This window comes from Ranitomeya variabilis, chromosome 4 (assembly GCF_051348905.1).
Source record: "Ranitomeya variabilis isolate aRanVar5 chromosome 4, aRanVar5.hap1, whole genome shotgun sequence".
Taxonomy (NCBI): Eukaryota; Metazoa; Chordata; class Amphibia; order Anura; family Dendrobatidae; genus Ranitomeya; species Ranitomeya variabilis.
This window is the reverse complement of record NC_135235.1, coordinates 769,337,730-769,358,393: the sequence shown is the minus strand read 5'-3', so window position 1 is coordinate 769,358,393 and position 20,664 is coordinate 769,337,730. Positions and strand designations below refer to the sequence as shown.

Sequence of the window (20,664 nt, the reverse complement as noted above, 5' to 3'; positions counted from 1 at the left end):
CCATCCCATAGTCCCGTGCCCATATACCCATCATACATCCTCCATCCCATAGTCCCGTGCCCATATACCCATCACACATCCTCCCTCCCATAGTCCCGTGCCCATATACCCATCACACATCCCCCATCCCATAGTCCCGAGCTGGGTGGCGCTGAGCAGGGAGTTCCTGGAGATGTGCTGTTATGTAACCTGGCAGTGCGGCTCTGTGTGCGGCCGCTGATGATGCGATTTTCTACGCCGGTAACAATAGAGCGCGGCAGTAATAGAGGAGGGGGATTCATTTCTGTCATGTGCTCTCTGCTCCTTTCTGGGGGGCAGACAATGGCTGGAGCTTATGTTCCCAGGGATGATAGATGTCTCCCACCCGGTCAGTGTCTGCTGAGGTGTTGTGGAGCGGGAAAACTGTTGCTCATAGCAACCAATCACAGCTCAGCTTCTTTTAAACAGCTCTGGTGAAATGAAACATGCTTAGTGATTGGTTGCTATGTGGAATGGGCGTGGCCTGATACACACACACACACACACACACACACACACACACACACACACACATACATACATACATACACTCAGCTTTATACATATATATAGATTTTTTTCTTTCCGTTGGAGGGCCCAATTCCAGCTGTTGCTGTCGGACCTGTGATTTCTCTCTCCTCCACTGTGTACAGGATAATAGAGTATAATAAAGTAGTTATGGACGAGCAGGGGTGAACCTAACCTCTCTGCTGCCTGAGGCGAAAGGAGAAATGGCGCCCCCCCCACACACACACACAGTCCCTGCCTCACTGCCTGTGCACACACATCCCTCCACCGAACCCGGTAATCGCCGCTCACAGTAGCATACCAGCAGAGGTGTATCTAGGGTTTCTGGCACCAACGGCAAGAATTCAGTTTGGCGCCCCCCCAGGACATATGAGATTTGCACACTTGTACCCACGAGCTCCTCTCCCTAATACTCTCAATGTTCAGTGAAAAACTGAGAGAAGCGGAAAGAGAAGCTCGTTGTTACAGGACCATGAGTATGAAAATCACATATGAGTGAAGTGTCCATGTGACGACTGGAACCTGCAGAGCTGAATCCTGACATCGCAGCTTCTGAATTCTCACAACTAATTGACTGCACACATTTAGGATTCTCCCTGGCTGGTGGACGGTCATGTCTGCACAAGCATGTGATTTGTATACTTCTGACCACATTCCGACTAGACGTGCCCGGCCTCGCTCAGTTCATTTTCATAGAGTGGGGCCACACATGTCTAGTCAGCATGTGACTGCATGCATTTAAATCGCCAGCACGAGAGAATCCTGACAGCGTGCAGTGCGCACTGTGAGAAGTCAGAAGTCTGCAGTCACAAAGAATGACTGCAGACTCATCACAAACCTGGACATCCCCTTTAATGCTCCAAACATAAATAAAAACATGAGAGTTAGTTAGTATCACAAATAACATTTACATCCAGGTACCTGATAGATGACGTCGTCTCTGGAGTCGTTCTCCTTTTCTTCATCTTATCCAGACCCCATGATGAGTTTTCTCATCCACAGCTCGTCTCTACAGACTTCCATCTTCTCCGCTCTTTTGCAGAAAGTCTCCACATGATGCCCTTAAAGATAGAAGTGTCATTAAAATGCTCCTGAATTAAAAATTGCCCCTCACTATATTGTCTGCACAAAATATGACTCCCACACTGTCCCTCTTATGGTACATGCTCTTTACACTGACCTCTCCTTTCTATACACAATGTGTCCCCCCCTATAGGGCCTAGTATTTATACTCCATATAATATACTCCATCCTCCCACCCTGTGTGCGTGGCTCCCCCATCCTCCCACCCTGTGTGCGTGGCTCCCCCATCCTCCCACCCTGTGTGTGTGGCTCCCCCATCCTCCCACCCTGTGTGCGTGGCTCCCCCATCCTCCCACCCTGCGTGCGTAGCTCCCCCATCCTCCCACCCTGCGTGCGTGGCTCCCCCATCCTCCCACCCTGCGTGCGTGGCTCCCCCATCCTCCCACCCTGCGTGCCTGGCTCCCCTATCCTCCTCCCCTGCATGTGTGGCTCCCCCATCCTCCTCCCCTGCGTGTGTGGCTCCCCCATCCTCCTCCCCTGCGTGCGTGGCTCCCCCATCCTCCTCCCCTGCGTGCGTGGCTCCCCCATCCTCCTCCCCTGCGTGCGTGGCTCCCCCATCCTCCTCCCCTGCGTGCGTGGCTCCCCCATCCTCCTCCCCTGCGTGCGTGGCTCCCCCATCCTCCTCCCCTGCGTGCGTGGCTCCCCCATCCTTCTCCCCTGCGTGCGTGGCTCCCCCATCCTTCTACCCTGCGTGCGTGGCTCCCCCATCCTTCTCCCCTGCGTGCGTGGCTCCCTGTTGTGAAGTCCGTTCTTGGGCTCCCTCCTGTGGTTATGAATGGTACTTTTGTGAGTTCTGCCCTTGGGCTCCCTCTGGTGGTTTCGAGTGGAACTGCTGCTCCTTGAGTTTAGCCTTAGCAGCTGCTTTCACTAATCGGCTCCCCTGGCCTTGCTATTTAACTTGGCTCTGGTCTGTAATTCATGCCAGCTGTCAATGTTTTCTGGGTTAGATTCAGACCTTCCTTGGATTTCTCTGATGGCCAGTCCATTTCAGCATAAGATAAGTTCTTGCTAGTTCTTGGGTTGTTCCTTTGCTTTGGATTTTCTGCTCAGTTTAAGTTATGTATCTTTTTGTCCAGCTTGTCATTATGAGATATTCAGGCTAGCTGAAAGTTCTAAGGAAGCAGATTTGCCCCTCCACACCGTGAGTCGGTGTGGAGACTATTTTTGTAAACTCTGCGTGGATTTTTTGTTTTTGGTACTGACCGCACAGTATCCTTTTCTATCTCTGTCTATCTAGATTAGAAATTGGCCTCCTTTGCTAAAATCTGTTTTCATTTCTGTGTGTGTCATTTCCCTCTCCACTCCCAGTCAGTATTTGTGGGGGGCTATCTTTCCTTTTGGGGTTTTCTCTGAGGCAAGATAGCTTTCTATTTCCATCTTTAGGGGTAGCTAGTTCTTAGGCTGTGACGAGGTGTCTAGGGAGAGTCAGGAACACTCCACGGCTATTTCTAGTGTTGGTGTTAGGAGTAGGAACTGTGGTCAGTAAAGCTACCACCTCCTCAGAGCTTGTCCATGAGTTATATTACCCACCAGGTCATATCAGTGCTGCTCTGTAACCACCATGTCATAACAGCTCCCCCATCCTTCTCCCCTGCGTGCTTGGCTCCCCCATCCTTCTCCCCTGCGTGCGTGGCTTCCCCATCCTTCTCCCTTGCGTGCGTGGCTTCCCCATCCTTCTCCCTTGCGTGCGTGGCTTCCCCATCCTTCTCCCCTGCGTGCGTGGCTCCCCCATCCTTCTCCCCTGCGTGCTTGGCTCCCCCATACTTTTTCCCTGTCATACTCACCTCTCATCGGGCGGCGCAGAACTTCCCGGCATCTCTGCAGCATCTTCCTTCCTGTCTTCAGCGGTCACATGGTAGCGCTCATTAAGGTGATGAATATGCGCATATTCATGACCTTAATGACGGTACCATGTGACCGCTGAAGACAGGATGTACTGCCGGCGCTGAGACACAGTTGCAGCCACCGCTGGAGGAAGGTGAGTATTACGTCTTCAGGGAGGGGGGCAGGTGGGAGGAGGAGGGGGGGGCGGGCACTTGACCCCGGAGTTTTAAAAAAAAAACAAAAAAACCTAGCAGTGCAAATCCAGTTACAGAATCTGCCGCCCCCTCTCTTCTGCCGCCTGAGCCAAAGAGCTCAAGTCGCCTCATGGTAGCGGCGTCAGTGCACGCAATTTATAAAAGAGAATATTTCAGCGTTACTAGGGATCAAAAATATAAGAGCCACCTTCACAGAATGCAGCCTCAGTGCTGCTGAAGGTGGCTCTATTACCTTAATAGGCCCGGGGGGGGGGTGACAGGTTCCCTTCAATAATTTAATTATAAGCAATGTATTCCTATAACATAGAATGCAGCCCGTGGTTGCTGTAGTGTTATACTTGTTAGGGGACAGACGGACTTGCGTATTTCTCATGTGAGGATCGCATCGCAATCCTCGGACTGACCGTCGGCTCTCCTGACCTGAGGCTGACAGTTGCATAGTAATCTATCACGCTGTCAAGCTTATGTCAGGAGAGGTGTCAGGGCCAGTCCGAGGATTGTAATGCGATCCTCGCATGAGTTATACAGTGTCTGTCTGCGCCTTTATGTTAATACTTATCTTTGTTATAGTAATATTAACCTTCTTTGCTATGCTTGTTTAACTAATACTTATAAAAGACCCAGCTCGCAATAATAAAAAGCCCCCGACCTCCCCATCTCCAGCCCCCAAGACAGCAACTATTAGGGTATGTTTCCAAGGGGCGTATTGCTTGGGTTTTAGCTGGGGATTGGACGCTGTGTACATCCGCAGCGTCGAAACCGCAGCTTGCAGATGTTACAGCATAGCGGAGGGGATTTTCTGAAATCCCATCTCCACTATGCGTACATAGACGCAGGTGGCAGACCCGCGTAACCGGACATGTGGCGCATCTTTCTAGACAGCAGCATGTCTATTTATGTTGTGCAGATGCTCCGTCTCCACAAGACAAATAAAACAGTCTTTGAATAGGATGCGGTGATTCCACCTGTGTTCAATGAATATATGCGGAATCACCGTGCGTACAACAGGGGGCAGCGCTTTGGGTGGAGCGGGGTATCTGCTACGTCCAAAGCGCTGCCAATACACCTCGAGGACACATACCCTCACATATGATGGAGGGAATATCTCATAACATTAAACAATAATAATCAGCCCCCCAGTGCCCCCTCGCCCACGACAGCCCTCACAATACCCTCAAACTCTCCCATTCACCCCCAGTACCCTGTCCCCTTCCCACAATACCACCATCCTCTCTCATTCACCCCCATAGTGCCCTGTCCCCTTCCCACAATACCACCATCCTCTCTCATTCACCCCCACAGTGCCCTGTCCCCCTGCACACCCACAATAACCCCCATCGTTTCATATTTACACCACAGTGCCCTGTCCTCCTCTCCCACTTCAGCCCCTACAATACCACCATCCTCTCATTCACCCCCCGTACCCTGTCCCCCTCCCACAATACCACCATCCTCTCATTCACCCCCACAGTGCCCTGTCCCCCTGCACACCCACAATAACCCCCATCATTTCATATTTACACCACAGTGCCCTGTCCTCCTCTCCCACTTCAGCCCCTACAATACCACCATCCTCTCATTCACCCCCCGTACCCTGTCCCCCTCCCACAATACCACCATCCTCTCATTCACCCCCACAGTGCCCTGTCCCCCTGCACACCCACAATAACCCCCATCGTTTCATATTTACACCACAGTGCCCTGTCCTCCTCTCCCACTTCAGCCCCTACAATACCACCATCCTCCCATTCACCCCCCCGTACCCTGTCCCCCTCCCACAATACCACCATCCTCTCATTCACCCCCACAGTGCCCTGTCCCCCTGCACACCCACAATAACCCCCATCGTTTCATATTTACACCACAGTGCCCTGTCCTCCTCTCCCACTTCAGCCCCTACAATACCACCATCCTCTCATTCACCCCCCGTACCCTGTCCCCTTCCCACAATACCACCATCCTCTCATTCACCCCCACAGTGCCCTGTCCCCCTGCACACCCACAATAACCCCCATCGTTTCATATTTACACCACAGTGCCCTGTCCTCCTCTCCCACGTCAGCCCCTACAATACCACAATCCTCTCACATTCACCCCCACAGTGACCATGATAGGCCTAAATCGAATTACCCTAATAAATTCCATCCCCACTTACTGATGTGAGGAGAACCAGGAAGTGTCCAGATAGATGCAGGGAGGGCACTAGGACCCAGCGTGCCTCAGCCCAACCCAGCGTGCACCCACTGCGCAGCCAGAAGGTAACTGCAGCTGCTGACAGCCAGGAAGAGATTCCTCCTGTGAGACCACATTGCACTCTGCACGGAGGGAGGCTCTGCAGCCGGCATTGTGCTGCTCTCTCCCTGACACCTCAGACTCGGCAGTGGATCTCCCGGTGGGCCCCTTCAGGTGACTGGGCCCGGGGCAATGGCCCTCTCTGCCCCCCCAGTAGCTACGCTACTGGTCTGCAGGGATTACAGGGAGAGTCGGCAACAGCACCACGTGTTCTGACCGCCGCTCTGCCGCCCCCTGGCTTGAGCGATGAGCTGCCGCCTGAAGCAAAGTCCTCAACTTGCTTCATGATAGCAGCGCCCCTGTGGACGAGACGTAACTAACATTGTGCAGTGACTCTGCTTTCCATATAGTGATGGATATTTCTTGTTGCTGAAGCTATGATGTTTTTCACTTTAACCCTTTGTTAAACCCCTCTGATCAGTGCGACCACACAACATACAAGCCTCTGATGGCTCCGGTGATGACCTGTACTACTGTAGTGCCGTGTATCATCACTGCGGTCAGTGTAATACTAACGGCCCCATACACATGAGATAAGAGTTGGTGAACGGTCATTTGGCAGACGGCCATCTCTCCCGACTCCCCTATACACACAAATATTCCAGCTTTCCTGGGGTCTGTATGAGAGAGTCGCCTCCAGACTCCTCTAGCGGAGGATTATCTACAGGAAGAACAAACGGATTATCCTCTGAAATTCAGGATGTCAGATCCTTCTCTGCCCAGACATCATCTGTCGGGAGGCTCCCAAATACATTATATAGTCGCCCAAACCCCCGAAATCAGTGATTTCATGGAACTTTAGTCTAATGTGTATGGGGGCGGTAAAAGGTAACTTATTGGATGCTGCCTCTGGCCTAATAGACCTTCATACATTGCAGCCCAGACCCCATTATTAGGCATGTAAGTACCGTAATAACTAGGCCGCCCCATACTATCCAGTACTTGGGGGCGGGGGGCATTCAACCAAACTCTGTCACCTTCTTAGATGCCATGTTTGCTTTTCACAGCAGCAAGTGGTCAATCTGCCAGGGTTTTTGTTGAAGCCTCATCTGTGCCGTCCCTGCGGTGCACATCTATATTCTGGGGCACAAAAAGATTAATTTCTTTTTAATAAATATTTAACATGTTAAAAATTATAAAATATGTCTTCTGCTTTTTCCATGTTTTTTTTTCTTTTTACAAGAATTGTTTGAGCCAATTTTTTTAGAAATATTTCAATATCTGTTTTTTTTTTCTGGTGTTTTTCCTGTAATATTGGAAAGTCTAAGGCCAGAAATAAACCCCATAAATCACTGTACATGGAGACTTTGGGATCAGATCATTTCTGTCCACGTTGATTGTGGAAACAAAAAATCTTTTCTAAAAACCTCAAACTTCTGTGTGTGAATCAGAGCTGAGATCTAACGTGATAGAAGATTACAGTGCGGGGAAGACGGGAAACCTTCATATAGACGGCCGGTGGTGATGGAGTCAGTGACCGACTCTGGCCACATATGTCTCTAGAGCCGTAGTAGAAGATGAAGATGTCGTCCTCACCATGAAGTAGTTATTTCTCATGTCGTGTAATGAATATCTCCTGCAGTATTGCTAATGCCGATTCCAGGGTCGGTAAATGAGACGAGAATTAGCGTTATGGAAGACGAGTCTATGAGAAACGTATTCAGCTGCCGACTCTGAGGAGGAAACTGCTTGTTGTCTGTGGCCTAAATATATAGGATTTATTAGTAGATGTAAAGAAGGAAACTAAATACTGTAAAATAATAAATCTCCTCATATGTTTCCCTTATTATCTCCAGTAATTGTATTATTACACAGGATTCTTATGGTGTTACATCGGCTCATCTTCTCATTCAGGTCTCTACAATATCGGATCCTCTCAGTGAAGATCTTCTACAAAAGAGAATTTACCTGATTTACCCATCACAGATGGATATGGACAGAGACAAGATGGCGGAGAGGATATTACACCTCACCCTAGAGATCCTCTTCTGGCTTACTGGAGAGGTGAGAGATTCTGATGACGTCACATTACATCATTCTTATCTATGGGAATAACAGATGGACAGAACTGGAGAGGTGAGGACTCTGGAAATGTCTGTAGTGAGATTTATTAATGCGTCTCTGCATTACCAGGATTACACAGTGGGAAAGAAGACCTCTAGTGATCGCTGTCAGTATCCAGTGTCTGAGGGATGGAGAAGACCCCTGAGCCCAATCACAGGGCCTCCACCTCACCCCCTGATCCATGAGGACATCAGTGACCAGAAGATCCTAGAACTCATCTACAAGATGATTGAGCTGCTGACTGGAGAGGTGACAGTGCTGGGAATGCTGGGACATTATACAGTAACACTATGAAGGGATCGGGGGGATGACGGTATCATTGTATGTGTCAGGTTCCTATAAGGTGTCAGGATGTCGCTGTCTATTTCTCCATGGAGGAGTGGGAGTATTTAGAAGGACACAGAGATCTGTACAAGGACGTCATAATGGAGGTTCCCCAGCCCCTCACATCTCCAGGTAATAGACAGGACTAAATACATACGGCCTATAATTATCTGTACGTAAAGAATGAATTCACTCCCTGTATGTGTTTCCTCCAGATCTATCCAGTAAGAGGACAACACCAGAGAGATGTCCCTGTCCTCTTCTTCCACAGGACTGTAACCAAGAAGATCCCAATGTTCCTCAGGATCATCAGGTAGATGGAGAGAAGGTGTCAGGAGATCTCCCCTATGATGTGTAGACGCCGGTGAAGTTCTTGTGCTTAGTCTTGTTTAATCCACCAGTATTATATGTTTTATACTTAAAATCATGGTTTCAGTTATATTCCATTGCACCTCCGGTTTCCATGTGTAAATTCTAAAAAGAACGATCCCTCTACACGGTGACATCCCTTCAAATATTTGTAGACAGTTATTAAGTCTCCTCTTAGGCTGGCTTCATATTAGCGGTTGTGTCCACAGCGTTTCTGACGCATACATCCGCATGCGTCTTGACTTCCTATCTTTAACATTGTAGACGCAAACGCGGGCAGCGCATGCATTTTTTTGTGATATGCGGTGGGACGCGGCTAACACACCATGTTGGAATTTTTGAGGCGGCAAATTTCCGTCAAATATGCGCAGGCATGCGCATGCGGATGAATGCGTTAAAAAAACGCATTACTGTCTACGGGAACGCATGTGTACGCATGTCTTTGCGTACACATGCGTTCGATGCGCTTGCGTACTTCGGACTGTCCAGGAACTGATTTAGACACGCCATTGAGACACGCCCTCCTGGAAATATCAAACGCATGCGCAAAAACCCATGCAAACACTGCGGTTTTTTTCGCCATAATGCGTAAGCTGATGCAGATAAAAGCAGCGTTAGCATGCGTTTTTGCATGCGTTTGCGGACGATACACTGCGGAAACAACCGCAAATGTGAAGCCAACCTTAGCCTTCCTTTTTAAAAAATAAAACATAGTAAGGCCGAAAAAAGCCATGTGTCCATTCAGTTCAGCCTATATTCCATCAGAATAAATCCCCAGATCTTCGTCCTTCTACAGAACCTAATAACTGTATGATACAATATTGTTGCACTCCAGGAAGACATCCAGGCCTCTCTTGAACCCCTCGACTAAGTTCGCCATCACCACTTCCTCAGGCAAGGAACTCCAGATCCTCACTGCCCTAACAGTAAAAAATCCTCTTCTATGTTGGTGGAAAAACCTTTATTCCATCATACATGACGGCAGCACGAGAGAGGGGATCCGCCCATCAAGGACAGGAAACCTTCAAGATAAAAGGGGCGGCTCCTCTCTCCACATCAGTTGGTTTCCTGTCCTTGACGGGGAACCCTCAAGATGGAAGACGTCTGATGAAGACAGAAGAGGATGCCTGGGTCGGGTGGATTTGGGCAGGCGCTGGTCTGCTGCACCCGTCACCAGGTACCCGTAGTCGCCTCGGGGGTCAATGTATACCATGCCCCCCCTGAGCGAAGCATGGTCACAGCCCGCGAGGCGAACGCCCGGGTGAAGATTCTCCACGGGGGCCGCAGATACGCTCCCCCCCTGTCGAGTAAAAATCCTGCCTGTCCACGGGGGTCACTTTATGGTGCCCCCCCTGTTGACCAAAGGTGGCCATGCAGCCCATGAGGCACATCGGTGACCGGGCTAGGTAAGCTCCTCGGGGGTTTTTGGGGCCCTCCCTGTTGAGCCTTAAGAGCAGGTCCCCCCCCTTCCCCTCCTCCCTGAGTACCTGAAGCTGCAGAGGGAGCGGTGTCCGGAGCACTGGAGCATCTGGACGCTGAGAGCTGCGCTGCCTTCCTGAACATCCGTGGCGTGGGCTCCAGCCGGCGCCAGTTACCTGGGAATGAAGGTACGTGCGTGCGAGGGAAGGGGCGGCAGCACTCGGAACGTTTTGATGCAGCAGAGAGGCAGGGGAACCAGAATCTGCAGCGCACACCGGAAGTAAAGCCGGGTGCGCGCCTGGAAAAGAAGCGCGCATAGGCGCTGAAGTCGGCGGCAGCACTTGGGGCAGGATCAACCAGGTGAATGGAGCGCACACCAGAAGGGGTGCCGGGTGCGCGCTCAGGCATCTTTTACAGCGCGCAGGATGGCAAGCGTCGCGCTGGGCGGCCGGCAGGATCAGCCAGGTAATGGTGAATCTAATAAGCGCGCACCGGATGTGGTTACCGGGTGCGCGCTCTGGCATGTTTATACAGCGCAGGCGTTGCGCTTGCGTCGGCAGGATCAACCAGGTGTTTGATTGCATATAGGCGCACCGGAAGTGGTGCAGGCACGATCAACCAGGTAATCATTCATGACAGGTGTGATCGTACACCTGATTTTTGAGGCGACCAGTAAAAGGCAGGATCAACCAGGTGATCCATTACAAAAAAAAAAAAGTGAATCTATTTAAACAAGCCAGAAACGCTGCCCTGTGTCACTAAAACCAGGCCAGGTTAAAGGTGACTACTCTTGCTAAGTGTTAGTGTGTATGATGGAGAGCCTTTCACCAGAGCATTTGATGCCACAGCAAGAGATACAGGAGAGGCGGTCTCGCTCAAGGGAAAAGAGCTAGTCCCGCCGTGGCAGCAGCAGAAGCCGCTCAGATAGCGTACGGACGGACCGCCGTGCCAAGCAGGGGTCCCTAGTCTCAGTGGGAGACACGGAGAAAACCAGCCAACCTCCGGATCCGGTATCCGTACTTTGAAAGTGTCCGAGTGGTGAGTGATCTGCGAGAAAGTCCAGCACGCTAATGTCTGTTCTTTTCTTTTCTCTTCTCTTATCTCCGTCTCTCCCCTCTTTTCTTACATACATTGCGGGGTGGAGTATAGGAGGTCCCCAAAAAGTATAAGGGAAAAACTAAAAATAAGGAGTGTCCCTTATGTAGAAAGCCTTTAAAAACATCTTGGGGTAAAAGACTGTGTCAGGAGTGTATCAACAGAACGGTGGCGGAGGAAACACCCTCCTTTATGGACAGCCTAAAATCCCTGATCCAGTCCGAGGTCTTGAAGTCCGTAAAAGCATTGCAGACAGCTGACACAGATGCCAGATCTAGGGACAGATCCAGCCCCTCAGTAGGATCCCAAAGAGATTCCTCGGGGTCAGAGCAGGATTCAGATACGGCCCGCTGCTCTGATAGTAGCTCAGAGGAGGAAGACACTTTTCCAGCAGAGGCTACAGATAAGCTTATAAAAGCTGTTCACTCTACCATGGGGCTGGTAGATGAGAAGGCCTAAAAGACAGCCCAAGAACTCATGTTCAGTGGTCTACAAAGGAAAAAACGGCGGTCATTACCTGTTAATGAACAAATTCAAGAACTGATTAAAAGGGAATGGCAAAAGCCAGAAAAAAGGTCCCAGATAACCACCTCCCTAAAAAGAAGGTACCCTTTTGAAGAGGAGGCGTCCTCATCTTGGGACAGAGCCCCAAAATTTCATGTGGCGGTCTCCAAAGTAGCCAGGAAATCCTCCCGGCCATTCGAGGACCTAGGTTCTCTAAAAGAACCTCTGGATAGGAAGATGGACAGTTCCCTGAAGACAGTTTGGGAAGCCTCAGCAGGAGCACTAAGGCCAGCCATCGCGGCCACTTGTGTAGCCAGATCCCTTAAAATCTGGATAGACAACCTGGAGGAACAGGTAGAGCAAAAAGTTCCCAGGCAAACTATCCTGGAGGCAATACCAACTATGAAAGCAGTGGCGGTGTTTCTAGCTGAAGCATCAGCGGCTCGGCTAGGCTAGCATCAAAATCAGCAGCGTTAGCCAACACAGGACGCCGTGCCGTATGGCTTAAATGCTGGCCGGGAGATACTCAGGCGAAGATGAAGCTCTGCTCTTTGCCTTGTGAGGGGAACTTCCTTTTCAGACTGGCATTAGACGAGGTATTGGAGAAAGCCGGGGATAATAATAAGAACTTTCCAAAACAGCCATTTCAGCCCTTTCGGAGAGGTCAAAAATTCCAGAGGCAGCAGTACAGGGACCGAGACAGGAGCAACCTGGACAAGCGACCCAGGGGAGGAAAGGGCTTCTATTTTGGCAAGTTCCCCAGAGACACCAAAAAACCCTCCCAGTGACGGTCCTTCTCAGGTGGGAGGGAGGCTCTCTCACTTCCTTCCAGCCTGGGAGAGGATCTCATCCAGCATATGGATCCGGCAGATCGTAGGATCAGGCCTAAAACTAAAATTTCACCACTGGCCTCCAAGAAGGTATATGCAGACCCCGGTACAGTCCTCTCAGGAGAAACAAGACAGTCTGGAGGGCGAAGTAACATCACTCCTAGACAAGCACGTCTTGGAGGAAGTTCCTATAGAGGAAAGGAGGGAAGGATTTTATTCTCCTCTTTTTCTCATAAAAAAAAACCGGACAACTCTTGGAGGACAATAATAAATTTAAAAGGCCTCAACAAATTTCTTGTAATACCATCGTTCAAGATGGAGACCATAAAATCAGTGGTGAAACTTCTCTATCCCCAGTGTTACATGTCCGTCCTCGACCTCAAGGACGCTTATTATCACGTCCCAATCAGACAAGATCGTCGGTTTCTCAGAGTGGCAGTCCAGATGGGGTCCCAGCTGCGTCACCTCCAGTACAGGGCTCTGCCCTTTGGGATAGCAACAGCCCCACGGGTATTCACAAAGCTGATAGCAGAGGTCGCGGCTCATCTCAGGGAAAAAGACACTCTGATAATACCCTACTTGGACGACTTCCTGATAGTGGGGAAGAACTTTTCTCACTGTCAGGAACAGGTCAGGATAGTGATGGACACTCTTCAGACACTGGGATGGCAACTAAATCTCAAGAAGTCCAAGCTAGAGCCAGCAATGGCCCAGAATTTCCTGGGGATAACGGTAGACTCTGGCACAGGAGTGTCGCCTCCCAGAAGAAAAAGAGGAAAAAATCAAACAGATGATTATGGCCATTTAAAAAAAAACAGAGATGACTTTAAGAAGGGCCATGTCGGTGTTAGGGTCCCTAACCTCCTGCATACTGGCAGTAAAATGGGCCCAGTTCCATGCATGCGAACTGCAATGGTGTGTGCTGCAGAATGACCGGGAACTTCAGGGGCAGTTAGAGCAGAAGCTCACTCTCCCACTCTCTGTGCTCCAATCTCTCAGATGGTGGTTACAGATAGAGTCATCCCCGAGAGGAGTTCCCTGGACATACACAGCCTCCAAGGTGATCACAACAGATGCCAGTCCATGGGGGTGGGGAGCTCACTCAGACACGCTATGGGTCCAAGACCCCTGGGCTCAAGAGGAGAAAGATCTATCCTCAAACGAGTGGGAGCTCCTAGCAATAGAAAAGGCGCTAGAGAGGTTACTTCCTCACTTGGCAGGGCATCATGTGAGAGTCCTATTGGACAACTGAACAGCGGTCGCATACGTGAACCACCAGGGAGGCACCCGCTCTCGGGCTCTGATGCACGTAACCACAAGACTCATGTCTCTAGCCGAAAGGCACTTCCTGTCATTATCGGCCCTGCATATCCGAGGTGTGGACAACATAAAGGCAGACTTTTTAAGCAGGAACCACTTGAGGCAAGGAGAATGGTCCCTAAAAAAGTCCATTTTTCAATGGATAGTGCACATGTGGGGAAAACCCAAGGTAGACCTCTTTGCCTCAAAAGCCAACAAGAAAGTCCAAAAGTTCTGCTCCCTGAAACCAGCAGACAGGCCGTTGGCAGTAGACGCCTTCAGCATAGAATGGACGTCAGGACTCCTGTATGCCTTCCCACCGATATGTCTAATCCCAGCGGTTCTGAGGAAGATCAGGGAGGACAAGGCCAGAGTGATTGTGATAGCGCCCTTCTGGCCGAAAAGACCATGGTTTTACTGGCTGAGAGTGATGTCAGTGACGGACCCGTGGGTTCTCCTGGAAAACCAGGACCTTCTAACGCAAGGTCCCTTCAACCACCCGCAGAACTCCAGGCTTCATTTGACAGCCTGGCATTTGAATGGTCGTTACGAGAGAAAGAAGGGTTCTCAGCTGGGTTAATATCCACCTTGCTCAGCAGCAGAAAACCAGTAACGACCAAGATCTATGGGAGGATATGGAAAAAATTCCTGTCCAGCTCGGGGCCAATACGGGAAGGGGAGGTCCCGATAGTGGCAATACTGGAGTTCCTGCAGAAGGGCTTAGATCTGGCGTTAGCTGTTAGTACCATCAAAGTACACATTTCAGCCTTAGCAGCCCTATTCAACTGTGACCTGGCAAGTAATAGGTGGGTGGTGAGGTTTGTCCAAGCCTGTAGTAGAGCTGACTGTTCCATCTCCTACTCCTCCACCATGGGATCTAAATCTAGTGTTAACAGCCCTGACGGAAAGCCCCTTTGAGCCGTTAAATACAACTTCTGATAAAATACTAACATTAAAAACAGCTTTGTTAGTGGCACTTACATCGGCCCGTAGGGTGGGGGATTACACACAAATCATGGACGATAGGGTTGTATTAAAATTAGATCCGGCATATCTCCCCAAAGTGGTATCGAGATTTTATAGGGCTCAGGACATAACCCTACCCTCTTTCTGTCCCAATCCCAGTAACAAAAAAGAGGAGAGACTCCATTGCCTAAACGTTAGGAGATGTATCCTACAGTATATAGAGGTGACAAAATCCTGGAGGAAGCAAAGGGCTTTATTTGTTTCGTTCCAGGGGTCAAGGAAGGGCCTTAAAGCCTCAAATCAGACTATAGCTAGATGGGTGAGAGAGGCCATTATTCTAGCGTATAGTAGTGCAGGCAGGGTTGTTCCACAGGGTCTGAAAGCCCACTCCACGAGGGCCATGGCGACGTCGTGGGCGGAGAGAGCAGATGCTACCACCGACCAAATCTGTAAGGCGGCCACTTGGTCCTCTCCGTCTACATTTTTTAAACATTATAGGCTAGACCTATCTGCTACCTCTGATCTCACATTTGGGAGAAGAGTGTTACAAGCAGTGATCCCTCCCTAAAGAGAATACAATCTCTGTAACTCTCTCGTGGTGCCGTCATGTATGATGGAAAAACACGGGTATTACATACCTGATAATGTGTTTTTTCATGAGACATGACGGCACCCTTATATTCCCACCCTTTTGATCACGTCATTAGTTGGGTGCATTATTAGCATTATTTGTATTATACACTCCCTGGGGTATCGGTGAATAGAACCGTATAGGATGTATTATTTATGTGTACACTAACCAGCGGAGTTCCTCTCGTACTCTGTAAAGCAACTGATGTGGAGAGAGGAGCCGCCCCTTTTATCTTGAAGGTTTCCTGTCCTTGATGGGTGGATCCCCTCTCTCGTGGTGCCGTCATGTCTCATGAAAAAAACACATTACCAGGTACTTAATACCAGTGTTTCTCCTCCAGATGCAGAGAATGCCCCCTTGTCACCGTCACCTTCCTAGGTATAAGCAGATCCTTGGAGAGATATTTGAATTGTCCCCTAATATACTTATACATGGTTATTACATTGCCCCTCAGTCATCTTTTTTTCTAGACTAAATAATCCTAATTTTGCTAATCTCTGTGGGTATTGTAGTTCCCCCATCCCCTTTATTAATTTTGTGGCCCTCCTTTGTACTCTCGCTAGTTCCATTTATATCCTTCCTGAGCACCCGTGCCCAAAACTGTACACAGTACTCCATGTGCGGTCTAACCAGGGATTTGTACAGAGGCAGTATAAAGTTCTCATCATGTGTATCTCTTTTAATGCACCCCATGATCCTGTTTGCCTTGGCAGCTGCTTTGACACTGGCTGCTCCAGATAAGTTTATCAGTAACTAGGATCCCCAAGTCCTTTAACCATTCCACGTAGGACATACTTTGCATTCCGCTCACCATCCTCGTAGCTCTTCTCTGAACTTGCTCCCTGTTTTCAATGTTTTTTTAAATGTGGTGCCCAGAACTGGACACAGTATTCCAGAAGAGATCTGACCAAGGAGGAGTAGACGAGAATAATTACTTGATGTGATCTAGACTCTATGCTTCTCTTAACGCCTTTCTGACCTCGGACGGGATAGCACGCCCAAGGTCAGATCCTCCGCTTTGATGGGGGCTCGTCGGTGAGCCCGCATCAAACCCGGGACATGTCAGCTGTTTTGTACAGCTGACATGTGCGTGAAATAGCAGCGGGTGGAATCGCGATCCATCCGCCGCAATTAACTAGTTAAAAGCAGATGTCAAATGCTGACAGCGGCATTTAACTAGCGCTTCCAACCATCGGGCCAGAAATGAGCGCATCGCTGGCCCCATCACATAATCGGGGGTCAGCGATGCGTCGGCATGACAACCAGAGGTCTATTGAAGAACTCTATGGTTGTTGATGCCGGATTGCTGTGAGCGCCACCCTGTGGTCGGCGCTCAGAGCAAAGCAGGGATTCAGCTACATAGAAGCGATCTGAGCATCGCTCATATGTAGCAGAGCCGATCGAGTGGTGCCAGCTTCTAGCCTCCCATGGAGGCTATTGAAGCATGGCAAAAGTAAAAAAAATGGTTTAAAAAATATCAAAAAATAAAAAAAATATGAAAGTTTAAATCACCCCCCTTTCACCTCATTCAAAATAAAACAATACAAAAATAAAACCTACACATATTTGGTATCGCCGCATTCAGAATCGGCCGATCTATCAATAAAAAAAAAAGCATTAACCTGATCGCTAAATGGTGTAGCGATAAAAAAATTAAAAACTACAGAATTACCTTTTTTTGGTCGCCACGACATTTAATTAAAATGCAATAAAGAGTGATAAAAAGAACGTATCTGCACCAAAATGGTATCATTAAAAACGTCAGCTCAGCACACAAAAAATAAGCCCTCACCCGACCCCAGATCATGAAAAATGGAGATGCAACTTAGCAAAGTTTGGAATTTTTTTACCACTTACGTAAAAAATAACCTAGACATGTTTGATGTCTATGAACTTGTAATGTCCTGGAGAATCATAATATCAGGTCAGTTTTAGCATTTAGTGAACCTAGCAAAAAAGCCAAACAAAAAACAAGTGTGGGATTGCACTTTTGTTTAACAATTTCACCACACTTGGAATTTTTTTCCCGTTTTTTCTAGTACACCACATGCTAAAACCAATTATGTCGTTCAAAAGTACAACTGGTCCTTTAAAAAATAAGCCCTCACATGGCCATACAGACAGAAAAATAAAAAATGTTATGTATCTGGGAAGGAAGGGAGCGAAAAGAGAATGCAAAAAGCTGGAAAAAGGGAAGGGGTTAATACATCAGAGAACTTGTGTAATGAGGACGGTGGAGATGGCAGGATTAGAGCTTGTTAGGGCACATGAAACGTGTGCGTTCTAGTTGTCTGCCGCCAAATTATATATTGGAGGTTTACGGCCGGAGAAATCACAGCACATGGACAATGAGTCGTGGCTCAAATGAATCCAATAATTTATAGGAAAACTAAGGGGCTTCACCGCACATTTCCTCATTGCCTTATCGCATTATTATTGCTAGTCCACATGTCTTTATCTACTCTATTTTTCGGATTATAAGATGCTCCGGATTATAAGATGCACCACAAATTTTAGGAGACTTCTGGTAAAGGGGATACTAACTGGAATGGTTTAATAGAAACTAAAACAAAAAAAGTAAGGGGATTTGTTTTTATGTAAAGCAAAGAAAAAGTGAAAAAGAATTTTCTAAAAAAAAATGGACTCCAAGAAGATGGCTATTAAAGATAAAAATCATCCTGTTAAAAAACAAGTTAAAACACAAGATGATCTAGTCAAGGGCCGACGGACTTAAAGCCATTTTGGGGGAGGATATTAGGACCACTTCTATTAATACATTTACTTACAAGGAAGCGTGTGCTATACCAAAACAACTGTAATAATAAAAATTGGACAAATAAAATAATTTCATCCACACCTGGGATAACCCAGTCTAATACCTTAGGAAAAAATCAGAATAATGAAATCAGCATGGATAGGAATAAAAAAAAGAGAGAAAATCAGCAATGAAAGCAGCCAAAAAAAAGAGAGGTTATTAACAAGGGAAAGAGCAAAGAAGGAGAGGAAATCAGTACCAGCCTGTTTGAATTTCCCTCTGAAAACTCCCTACTGAGCCTCGCGGGACCCAAGAAACATCGCGTCCCCGAGAAGGTAATCTAGAAACCTCCCTACTGTGCAGACAATTCACTATACATGAGACCTCCAGCTCCCCAAACCTTTTCACTACAGCAATGAAGACACCATCACCAGCAAACTCTAATATCTCTTTTTTTAGAGCTGGTGGTAAAACGCCCCCCACTAACAGAGATATCATTACCGAGTATCGAGAATGGTTCACAAATAGCAGCAACGCTAACGACCCAAGGAGGGGAAATAAATACGATCCTAAAATATTTCCCCCAAACCCCCACAAAATCATTAAAATGAAAAGGAGGCCCAGAGGAGAAAGAAAAAGCTCAGAAGGCAAGGTGCGCCAAATTACCGTATATACTCGAGTATAAGCCGACCCGAGTATGAGGCGACCCTGTTGTGAATCTGCTTTTGGGCTCCTTCTGGTGGTGGCTAGTGGTACTGGTGACTCGGGTGTGTTTTCTTTCTCAGTTCACCTGTTTTCATCAGTAGTGGGGAGTTCCTATTTATTCCTGTTCTTCAGTCATTGCCTTGCCGGCCATCAATGTAACCAGAGCCTTTCTGTTACATGTTCCTGCTCCTAGACTACTGATCAGCTAAGATGGACTCTTAGTCCTAAGTTTGTTTGCATTTTTTGTTCCAGTTTACAGTTATATCTTTCTCTGTAGCTGGAAGCTCTTGTGGGCTGAAATTACCACTCCGGTGTCATGAGTTGACACATGGGTCTTAAAGTAATTTCAGGATGGTATTTTAAAAGGGTTTTCAGCTGACCGTGCAGTTCCCTTTTGTATCTTTCTACTATCTAGTAAGCGGACCTCGCTTTGCTGAACCACCTTCATACTGCGTATGTCTTTTCCTCTGAACTCACCGTCAATATATGTGGGGGGCTTCTGTCTCCTTTTCGGGGGAATTTCCCTAGAGGTAAGCCAGGTCTGTTTTTTCCTCTACTAGGGTTAGTTAGTCCTCCGGCTGGTGAGAGACGTCTAGGGATAAAACGTAGGCACGCCCCCCGGCCACTATTAGTTGTGTGGTAGGTTTAGCTCACGGTCAGCTCGAGATTCCATCACCCAAGAGCTCGTCCGTTATTTATGTGTCCTGACGTTCCCCTGCCATTGGGAACCATGACACGACCCCCCTAATTTTTCCACAAAAAACTGGGAAAACTTAATGACTCGAGTATAAGCCTAGGGTGGGAAATGCAGCAGCTACTGCTAAATGTCAAAAATAAAAAAAGATACCAATAAAGGTAAAATTAATTGAGACATCAGTAGGTTGTGTTTTTGAATATCCATATTGAATCAGGAGCCCCATATAATGCTCCATACAGTTCATAATGGGCCCATAAGATGCTCCATATTAAAATATGCCCCATATAATCCTGCATAAAGGTTAATAATGGCCCCATAAGATGCTCCATATTAAAATATGCCCCATATAATGCTGCACAAATGTTGATTATGACCCCATAAGATGCTCCATACAGATATTTGCCCCCATATCATGCTGCACATGGCTCCATATAATGCTGCACATGGCCCCATACAGATGCCCCATACAGATATTTGCCCCATATAATGCTGCACATGGCCACATAGAGATGCTCCATGCAGATATTTGCCCCATATAATGCTGCACATGGCCCCATAAGATGCCCCATACAGGTATTTGCCCCCATATATACACTGCACATGGCCCCATAAGATGCCCCATACAGGTATTTGCCCCCATATATACACTGCACATGGCCCCATAAGATGCCCCATACAGGTATTTGCCCCATATATACACTGCACATGGCCCCATAAGATGCCCCATACAGGTATTTGCCCCCATATATACACTGCACATGGCCCCATAAGATGCCCCATACAGATAATTGCCCCCATATATACACTGCACATGGCCCCATAAGATGCTCCATACAGGTATTTGCCCCATATGCTGTTGCTGCGATTAAAAAAATTACATACTCATCTCTCAGGGGCCCGGCACTTACTATAGTCACCTGGTCCCCGTTCCACCACTGACCGCCGCTGTCTTCCCATCCTCTGCACCGACGATCAGGCAGAGGGCGGCGCGCACTAATTGCGTCACCGTGCCCTCTGACCTGAGCGTCACAGAGGACGCAGAAGAA

The 20,664-nt window shown here is 48.3% G+C and overlaps 1 protein-coding gene across 1 annotated transcript in view; it reads left to right on the top strand.

The window, feature by feature from the left end:
* Positions 1-20,664, top strand: part of LOC143766930 (uncharacterized) — a 168,419-nt gene that overhangs the window by 132,328 nt on the left and 15,427 nt on the right. The window contains exons 7-10 of the mRNA XM_077254937.1: positions 7,815-7,964; positions 8,094-8,273; positions 8,357-8,480; positions 8,564-8,661. Coding sequence (XP_077111052.1) covers positions 7,815-7,964; positions 8,094-8,273; positions 8,357-8,480; positions 8,564-8,661 — 552 coding nt within the window. The remainder of the gene's footprint in view (positions 1-7,814; positions 7,965-8,093; positions 8,274-8,356; positions 8,481-8,563; positions 8,662-20,664) is intronic.